The sequence below is a fragment of the Esox lucius genome, chromosome 17 (assembly GCF_011004845.1).
Source record: "Esox lucius isolate fEsoLuc1 chromosome 17, fEsoLuc1.pri, whole genome shotgun sequence".
NCBI classification, from domain to species: Eukaryota; Metazoa; Chordata; class Actinopteri; order Esociformes; family Esocidae; genus Esox; species Esox lucius.
In genome coordinates this window covers 11,161,293-11,171,882 of record NC_047585.1, presented here as the reverse complement: position 1 = coordinate 11,171,882, position 10,590 = coordinate 11,161,293, and the positions used below count along the sequence as shown (strand labels likewise).

Below are 10,590 nucleotides of genomic sequence, written 5' to 3'. Positions count from 1 at the left end.
GGAATGGCATTCATGATACTGTGGTAAAATGTTGATGATGATGTGTGACTGCATATTCATGTATTTCATTATGTTAACACAATATTCAACGTTAAAATATATGACGTGCATTGTATTATGATACTGTGAGAAGCACAAGATATATATTTCATGTACATATTCAGGGCACATATGTAAATATATGTTAAGAAAACCTCTACATATGTGCATATACAATTAGAATATCATCAAAAAGTTTATTTATTTCAGTAATTCCATTCAAAAAGTGAAACTTGTATAATGTATACATTCATTCCACACAGACTGATATATTTCAAGTGTTTTTTTCTTTTAATTTGGATGATTATAACTGACAACTCAGAAAATTTGAATATTGTGAAAAGGTTCAATATTGAAGACACCTGGTGCCACACTCTAATCAGCTAATTAACCCAAAACACCTGCAAAGGCCTTTAAATGGTCTCTCAGTCTAGTTCTGTAGGCAACACAATTATGGGGAAGACTGCTGACTTGACAGCTGTCCAAAAGACAACCATTGACACCTTGCACAAGGAGGGCAAGACACAAAATGTCATTGCTAAAGAGGCTGGCTGTTCACAGAGCTCTGTGTCCAAGCACATTAATAGAGAGGCAAAGGGAAGGAAAAGATTTGGTAGAAAAAAGTATACAAGCAATAGGGATAACCGCACCCTGGAGAGGATTGTGAAACAAAACCCATTCAGAAATGTGGGGGAGATTCACAAAGAGTGGACTGCAGCTGGAGTCAGTGCTTCAAGAACCACCACGCACAGACGTATGCAAGACATGGGTTTCAGCTGTCGCATTCCTTGTGTCAAGCCACTCCTGAACAAGACACAGTTTCAGATGTGTCTCGTCTGGGCTAAAGACAAAAAGGACTGGACTGCTGCTGAGTTATGTTCTCTGATTAAAGTAAATTGTGCATTTCCTTTGGAAATCAAGGTCCCAGAGTCTGGAGGAAGAGAGGAGAGGCACAGAATCCACGTTGCTTGAAGTCCAGTGGAAGGTTTCCATAGTCAGTGATGGTTTGGGGTGCCATGTCATCTGGTGTTGGTCCACTGTGTTTTCTGAGGTCCAAGGACAACGCAGCCATCTACCAGGAAGTTTTAGAGCACTTCATGCTTCCTGCTGCTGACCAACTTTATGGAGATGCAGATTTCATTTTCCAACAGGACTTGGTACCTGCACACAGTGCCAAAGCTACCAGTACCTGGTTTAAGGACCGTTCTTATATAGTCAGCAAACTCGCATGACCTTAACCCTATAGAAAATCTATGGGGTATTGTGAAGAGGAAGATGCGATACGCCAGACCCAACAATGCAGAAGAGCTGAAGGCCACTATCAGAGCAACCTGGGCTCTCATAACACCTGAGCAGTGCCACAGACTGATCGACTCCATGCCACGCCCCATTGCTGCAGTAATTCAGGCAAAAGGAGTCCCAACTAAGTATTGAGTGCTGTACATGCTCATACTGCTGGGAACTTCTCGCCGAGTCTCCTGTCAGAGAGATCTTTAACTCCCAACTCCGGGCAGAGCTTCGACTGGATCCCGAGGGAGGCTGGAGATATTGAGTCCGAGTGGACCATGTTCTCCACCACCATTGTCGAAGCGGCTGCTCTGAGCTGTGGCCGTAAGGTCTCCGGTGCCTGTCGAGGCGGCAATCCCCGAACCCGGTGGTGGACACCGGAAGTAAGGGATGCCGTCAAGCTGAAGAAGGAGTCCTTTCAGGCCTGGTTGGCTTGTGGGACTCCTAAGGCAGCTGACGGGTACCGGCAGGCCAAGCGGACGGCAGCCCGGGTGGTTGTGGAGGCAAAAACTCGGGCCTGGGAGGAGTTCGGTGAGGCCATGGAGAAGGACTATCGGCTGGCCTCGAAGAGATTCTGGCAAACCATCCGGCGCCTCAGGAGAGGGAAACAGTGCCCTACCAACGCTGTTTACAGTAGAGGTGGGCAGCTGTTGACCTCAATTGGGGATGTCGTCGGGCACTGGAAGGAGTACTTCGAGGATCTCCTCAATCCCGCTGTCACGTCTTCCATTGAGGAAGCAGAGGATGAGGGCTCAGAGGTTGACTCGTCCATCACCCGGGCTGAAGTCACAGAGGTAGTCAAGAAACTCTTCGGTGGCAAGGCACCGGGGGTGGATGAGATCCGACCTGAGTACCTCAAGTCTCTGGATGTTGTGGGGCTGTCTTGGTTGACACGCCTCTGCAGCATCGCGTGGCAGTCGGGGACAGTGCCTCTGGGATGGGAGACCGGGGTGGTGGTCCCTCTTTTGAAGAAGGGGGACCGGAGGGTGTGTTCCAACTATAGGGGGATCACACTTCTCAGCCTCCCCGGGAAAGTCTATGCCAGGGTACTGGAGAGGAGAATACGTCCGATAGTAGAACCTCGGATTCAGGAGGAACAGTGTGGTTTTCGTCCGGGCCGTGGAACACTGGAGCAGCTCTATACCCTCTACGGGGTGATGGAGGGTTCATGGGAGTTTGCCCAACCAATCCACATGTGTTTTGTGGATTCGGAGAAGAACACCCTCCTGGGAAGGTGTTCCGGGCCCGTCCCACCGGGAGGAGACCCTGGGGAAGACCAAGGACACGCTGGAGGGACTATGTCTCCCGGCTGGTCTGGGAACGCCTCGGTGTCCCCCCGGAAGAGCTGGAGGAAGTGTCTAGGGAGAGGGAAGTCTGGGCATCTCTGCTTAGACTGCTGCCCCCGCGACCCGGCCCTGGATAAGCGGAAGAAAATGATGATGATGATGACATGCTCATACTTTTCATGTTCATACTTTTCAGTTGGCCAACATTTCTAAAAATAATTGTTTTGTATTGGTCTTTAGTAATATTCACATTTTCGGAGATACTGAATTTGGGATTTTCCTTAGTTGTCAGTTATAATCATCACAATTAAAAGAAATAAACATTTGAAATATATCAGTCTGTGTGTAATGAATGAATATAATATACAAGTTTCACTTTTTGAATGGAATTACTTAAATAAATTAACTTTTTGATGATATTCTAATTTTATGACCAGCACCTATATGTTTTGCATGAGTTTTCCGTGCAGGAAGACTATGATGACAGTAGCTAGTCATTTTATATACTACTTTCTGCTTCCTCCCTGATGTCTTTCTCTTGTCTTTCTGTCTCTCTCTCTTACTCGTGCACTCTAGCTTTATTGTTTATTTTCTCTTTTTCACTCCCACTCAAATCTTCTCTCTCACCCTCTCTGTTCAGTCGTGCTGGGTGACAGATCATTATGCTGGGAATGCATTGATTAGTCTTAGACGACAGTTTCTCACTCAGTCCATCTCATGTGTTTATTTATGCAGTGTTTAACTGGCAGTCGCTGCTTTAATAGCTTGCCTGTCTCAATGACATGGGCAGGACATTGCACAGTCATGCCAAAACCCACCCTGGGCAAACGTGTCAGCACTGTGTATCCATGTAGTTGTTTGTGTAGGTGTGTGTAGATGTGTGTTCATATTTGTGTATCTGTGTCTAGAAGTGTGTGTAGGTGTACATTTGTGTTTTTGTTTGTAAGATTAAATTAGAACCCAAATTCCTCATAAGCATACCAAACGAAAAATTATCTGTCCCTTTTAGATTATTTTGCCAGTCCCACGAGAACAAAGTCAAATTCCAGTTTAGGGGTTAGGTTTAGTGTCAAATTTACAATTGGAATTACTGGTAGAATTGGGTTCACTTTTAGGGTTAGGCATTATGGGTTAGGTTTAGGATAAGGGCTAGACATTAGGGCTAAGTTACATTTAAGTATAGATTTTAGTTTGTTAAGGTTAGGGTTAGGTTAAGATTAAGGTTAAAGTTAGGTTTAGGGGACATGGATTTTTGTTTTCTGGTGTGTGTGGGTATATGTGCACACATATGCATGTGTGTAAGTGTGTGTGTGTGGAGGTCATGGAGGAAACCGAAAAATAAATAACACTTCTTGAAGCGTTGCTTAACCTTGGGTGCTCCACTCTTCTATGCCTACAGTGGTTTTCTATTGCCCACAACGGGTGCCAGGAGATAAAAAACCTCAGGCTGACCCAGGCAGACAGGTAGACTACATTGGGAAATCTATTCTATGGACAGTTGGCTCTCCGTCAAGTAACACAATAGCTTTGTGGTGTTGCCAAGTTGGCCGACCTTCACGGGGGAAAACTTGATTAACTTTGATTGGACATTTTTTCTTTCTTTCTAAGGAATCAGCAAATCAGCATGGAGATGGACGCTGCCATTTTATAGATTTATTGTCCTTTCTGCTTTGGCTTGCCGCAGAGTGTTGTGACAGGGCAGCCCTTTTGATAATTTGACAAAGCCATGCTCGCTGGCACACAGTGAGGACGTGCTAGAGTTGGCAAAGACTTCATGAATGAAACATTGTCAGGCAATTCCTGTCCTGAAGACTTTGTAGGAAAGACAGATGTTGTTCGATTGTAGTGTTAATTGGTAGAGAACACCACCAGAAAAGCTCTTAATGCAGAGACTTCTAACCTCAAATAGAAAACCTAGAATTAATCAACAGAATTAAGTTATGTAACATAAATTAATATGCAAGTCAGGTTAAAATAAGATCAGTGGTATTCATCGACTATCTTTCATGTATCTTGGGGTGAAGGTTTTGTAGGTGGAGGTGAAGGTGATGCAGGCAAATGTGAAGGGGATGTTGGTGGAGGTGATATTGCTGGAGGTTTGTGTGTTGTTGTTGGAAGCGATGTTGGTGGAGATGAAGGTGTTGTTGTTGGAGCTGAAAGTGTACATTTGGTCTCAGTGTAGGTGAACGTAGTGGTGAAGGTGGAGGTGATGTCATTGGAGGCGAAAGTGATGTTGGTGAAGGTGTGGTTTAGGTGATGTTGGGGAAGGTGATGTTGGAGTTGATGTGTCAGTGATTTTGGTGTAGGTCAATGTGATGCTGGAGGTGAAGCTGATATTGGTGGAGGTGTGGGTGATAATGGTTTAGGTAATGTTGTTGGAGGTGAAAGTGTTGTAGATAGAGGTGATGTTGGTGGAAGTGAAGGTTATGTTGGTGGAGGTGAAGTTGTTGATGGTGGCAGTGATGTTGTTGAACATAAGAATGATGTTGTAAGCAAATGTGATGTTGTTGAAGTAAAATTGAGGTAGGTGGTTCTTAAGGTGATGTTGTTGGAGGTGAAGCTGATAAATGTGGAGGTGAAGCTGATAAATGTGGAGGTGAAGGTGATTTTGGTGGAGGTGAAGGTGCTGTTAGTGGAGGTGAAAGTTGGTGCAGATGAAGGACCTGTTGGTGGAGGTTGAGGTGATGCTATTAGAGCTGACAGTGATGTTGGTGGAGGTTAAGTGTTGGTGGAGTTGTAGGTATTGTTTGTGGAGGTGATGGTACAGATTGGGTCAATCTACAACTGAAATTATCGCTATACCTAAACGCCTAAGCCTGCCAATAACATTGTCCTATAAAAAGACATGAGAAGAAATGGAATTGAATGACCTCAGATACACACAAACAGTTTAGCCAAATGGTCTACAGTGTGTGCTGTTATTTCAGCAAGGATAACAAGGAGTCGGGGAGCCATATCTAATCACCAGTGGGTGCATGTGTGTGTGTATGTGTGTGTGTGTGTGTGTGTGTGTAAGATTGGGGATAGAGACTTCAGGTAAAGCATGGAAGTGTACAGAGGCTGTGTAAAAGGAAGAGCTAATCCACTGGGAGGGGTCAGATTAGATGTGAGGAGTTGCAGTTTTTGCTTACTCTGCAGGAGCCAGGGAAAGATCAGGTCCCACCGTGCCCTCTGTCAGACAGACCCTAGTTGGCTCCACAACAGTGGGGATCTACCAGGGCTCCCTAGATACCCCAACAACTGAGAAGGGTATAACAGAAGACGACAGAGCGGGATGACCCCTCAACATAAACACTTCAGTAAGTTTGTGTGTCTGTGAGTGTGCGTCTGTCCGAGTTTCTGGTTTCGTATGGGGTGTATAGTTACCAAATGAGAGTCTTGATCAGAGCCAGCGGCAGTCCGATATCCTGATTGTGGCGCTGGCTGAGTAGAGGGAGGTAGAGGTAGCAGTGCAGATACCTGGAGAGGAGCAAGACAGAGCGGTCGTAGGAGCTCCTTCAAACTAAGACCTGGACACGCTGGTGAGTGCTCCGGATGTCAGGACACAGCGTCGTAGTTGTGGATGGTGTCTATTTAGCTGTAGTGTTGATAGGTTGGGAGTTCACTGTAAAAAGACTAAAACATGTGTTTGTATGTATCATGAATTCCCTGTACAACTGTAAAGCAACATATTTTTTAAGTGTACTGGGACATGGGGAAATTATATACTTTGAGCTGAACTGTAAACTATGATGAACTGTAAATCAAATGCATTCATTGTTGATCACTGCATTTGTGACCAACCAGTGAAACATTTAGGTTTTTATTTATTTAATTGTGTGTGTGCTGTGTTATAAAAAAAAAAAATCACATGCACACACACACACATCCATAGGAAATATGTTTCTATGATTTCACATATTCAGCATTTGTTCAGGCATGTTTTGCAGCCCACACTGTTTACATCTCTGTCATGGTCTCTGATCGCTTTTGAAAAAAGTGAAGAGGCTACTCTGAACTATAGAACACCTTAAGTTGTGCCATAGGCCATCTATGGTTCTGCCAAAATACCAGTAAATGGATAGCTTTTTGTTTGTTATAAACAGTAACATACCCAAGTTCTAGCAAACTTGTTGACCCCTTACAAAAATCCATAAATGTATTTGTGTTGCACATACTATCCTACTTCCCCCTTGGTCCATGCACCAAGGAAATGATATGACCTCAAATTTCACCAAGATCAATGTGATATCAGTGCAAATTGTAATCTGCCTGCCAAAGTCTGCAATTTTATCAGTGAGCCAGGAGTTTCTCTCTGAGTGTGCATAGCCCTGGGTGTCAACTGCAGAATATGTTAATGGTTTCAAGCTTGTCAGGATATGGATACCTGTCTAAATAAGTAGAAAGATAATAGTCCACTTGAAGCTAACACAACTAGTCCACACCAAATAGCATTTTCTTCAGTGTTTGATTCAATAAAAAATATCTGAGAGTATTTATCCATAGCCAACTCTAATGATTAAGATAAATGTTATTTTCAGTTCTAAGTAATTTATCACTGAAGTGCAACTGGGTGCATATTCAGGAAACAGAGCTGAGACTGGAAGGTAAAAAGAGATGTCTTGTTTACAGTCACACACTGAGCCCGAGGAAAGATACTTAAACTTTTTTTCTTCTTTAGATCACAAGGAGATAGCATCTCAGTCAGAACACCCTGTTGCATCTGTCGGAATGATTTTCAAGAATAAGGTGACTGTGGCGGGATCTTCCAACAGGTTGTTGAGTCGCCTTCGTCCCATCTCTTGGAGCTGAGGAAAAGAGGAGGTCCCTGGGAAAGGGACGGTGATGGAGGTGCCACTGGTTAACTTTGAGAACATGGATGATATTGGCATCAACATGGGTGACCCCAGTGACTCAGGGTACCCCACCTCACCCACCTCAGAGACAGCGCCTGATCAGAACCAAGTCAGCAATCGCGTGATATCACCAAGTCCGTCACAGCATCGCAGACATCAGACCAGAACAGAGAGGGCTTCTACCTCTACACTGCCCACACAGAGCACTAAAGGAAAATCAAGCTGCAGCAGTCTGCTGTCCAACTTCAAACTCCTGATGAACAGTGATAGCTCACCGACTGAAAGTGTCTTCAGTAAGCTGGTCCAAGAGTGCTGTGACAATGAAGAAGACCTGTTTGGTGAGAAGTTGGGAGTGGAAGATGGAAATCAGAAAGTGGTTATCAATATTTCGGGCATGATGTTTGAGACGCAAGTCAAAACGTTGTCGCAATTTCCAGACACACTGCTGGGAGACCCAGCAAAAAGGATGCAGTACTTCGATCCAATGAAGAATGAGTACTTTTTCGACCGGAACCGCCCCAGCTTTGATGGGATCTTGTACTTCTATCAGTCAGGAGGGAAAATCAGACGACCGGCCAATGTTCCTCTAGAAATATTTGCGAAAGAGATTGTTTTCTATGAATTAGGAAGAGATGCTATGGAACAGTTCAGAGAAATTGAGGGGTTCATAACTGAGCCAGAGCCGCTTTTGCCCACGAACGAGGTCCATAAGCAGTTTTGGCTTCTGTTTGAGTACCCAGAGAGTTCCAGCGCTGCTAGGTCAGTAGCCTTGGTATCTGTTTTTGTCATCATCATCTCAATCTTCATTTTCTGCCTAGAGACTTTGCCAGAATTCAGGGACGACATTGACTATATCACCACCTTTACCCTGGGGGTCAATGGAACCCAGGAAGGCCCCGCTTCCGTCCAGAAAGACCTTTTTGCATATTTCACAGACCCATTTTTCATTGTCGAAACAATCTGCATTATTTGGTTCTGCTTTGAAATTGGAGTACGATTCGTGGTCTGCCCCAGTAAAAGTGAGTTCTTCCACAACATAATGAACACTATTGACATTGTCTCTATAATCCCGTATTTTGTAACCATGGTGACAGAGGTGTGGACAACTCCAGATGATGACATCAACTCCGGTCAGAATATGTCACTGGCAATCTTACGAATCATCCGTCTAGTGCGAGTCTTCCGAATCTTCAAGCTGTCTCGACACTCCAAGGGGCTTCAGATCCTGGGCCAGACACTGAAAGCTAGCATGAGGGAGCTTGGCCTGCTCATCTTCTTCCTCTTCATAGGAGTCATTCTTTTCTCCAGTGCCATCTACTTCGCTGAGGTTGACGAGCCTCACACACAGTTTGTCAGTATCCCTGATGGGTTCTGGTGGGCTGTGGTGACAATGACTACCGTAGGATACGGGGACATGTGTCCAATTACTTTGGGAGGCAAAATGGTGGGGACTCTTTGCGCCATTGCCGGTGTTTTGACCATCGCCCTTCCCGTCCCTGTTATTGTCTCCAACTTTAACTATTTCTACCACCGGGAGACAGAGCAAGCAGAGAAACAAGTAATCGATGATGCGGCAGAGGCTGCACAGAAAGTAACAGAAGCGAACAAGTATGAGTATGGTAGCACACCCTCACTTAACATGACCAAAATCAATGGTAGTCTGCAGAATGACAAAAACGGCATGTAATGTGTATATGGTTCCAACTATCTCTCGTTGACAGACTACGTAAATGGTACCATAGATCTGTCGTGATACAATAAGATGCATATGATAATTACTAACATTTGCAACGGACAAATCAAGAATTCGCAGATGTTAGTATTTTTTGAATTTCAAAAGGCGACGGGTCATTTGGCCCACAGATTAGCTTGTAAGAGTGGGGAGGTCTTTGTTGCAGTTCTATTTTCTTTTTAAAGAAGAGTGGACAATTCCTCTCCTCACTTATTTGGATTGTTTTTCAATGACAGTGAGAGAGATGTAGAGGATGCATAGTTGCGAAGGGTACGGATGGATATTTGGCAGGGAGGCGCATATGTGCAAGGAGAATGTAGTGTACCAATGGACCACAGCTCTGCACCAGTTCTGATATCTTAAACAAAAATATAATTCAAGTGAATATTAACCAGGGCATGACAAACTAAGAAATTCATTATATCCAGATTCTGAAACTGGTATTATTTTGTCTCTGTATTTTTCATTCTACTGATATCAGCATTTGTATACACAATATATAATTTATTCCACAATATTAAAAATAAGAAAATTATATTAGTTATCCGGCTGACTGATATGCATGTGGATGTGTCAAAGTGCAATTAATATATTATATACACAGTTACCTCATATAACATAAATACATACAGTTGAATATATATTGGCATTATAAGCTTGCAAATCATATGCAGTTGTATTTGGTTTGAAGTGATTACATTTTAGCATAAGATAACGGCTTTCATTAAATCGTTTTCCAGAAAAAAAGTTTCATTATACTGGGAACTCCGTCAGCTTGTCTAAGACTTGAGCAAGACATGTTGTACCATATTTTCATGGTGTAAGCAGCATCTAACAGATCTTTGCATAATTTCCATGGACAACTGGTATGAGCACTTCTCAATGAAGACTAGAGGACACCAGTGAATGTACAATATGCTGTCAGCAACTCTGTCAGTTGTGGACACTATCTGCTGCAGAAGCTGAATTACACCATTATTCTAACAACTGAATAGTTTTATCCCACACAAATCCTCTAGATACTAGTGAAACCTTGCAGAATATAACAATTTAATTCTCTAAAAATGCATTGACAATGGATTGGTTAATAGTTCTACTTCCACATCCGAAATATTTTCATAAGAAGTTCCCATTTTCACACATAAACAACTTTTTAAACAATTTAAAAAAGATTTCTTATTAAATCATTAAAAAAGTTGTTTGTGTGAGTAACGTTTGTGTGAAACATATGTTATATAGGTCATTATAAGTCATTTACTAATCATTAGTTTAGTCTTGTTGGGTGGCTTAATGTACATAATATACACTCACCTAAAGGATTATTAGGAATACCATACTAATACTGTGTTTGACCCCCTTTCGCCTTCAGAACTGCCTTAATTCTACGTGGCATTGATTCAAAAAGGTGCTG

General features: G+C 43.2%; 1 protein-coding gene across 1 annotated transcript; it reads left to right on the top strand.

Annotated features, from left to right (window-relative positions):
- Window positions 1-7,466: 7,466 nt before the first annotated feature.
- On the top strand, window positions 7,467-9,752 carry LOC105008161 (potassium voltage-gated channel subfamily A member 10). Its single transcript, XM_010867377.3, has one exon. The coding sequence runs from the start codon at window positions 7,467-7,469 to the stop codon at window positions 9,132-9,134; it is 1,668 nt and encodes a 555-aa protein (XP_010865679.1). The 3' UTR covers window positions 9,135-9,752.
- The last annotated feature ends 838 nt before the right edge of the window (window positions 9,753-10,590 follow it).

What these genes read in the sequence shown, in the direction of transcription:
- LOC105008161 (XM_010867377.3), top strand. Translation starts at nt 7,467, where the DNA reads ATGGATGATATTGGCATCAACATGGGTGACCCCAGTGACTCAGGGTAC.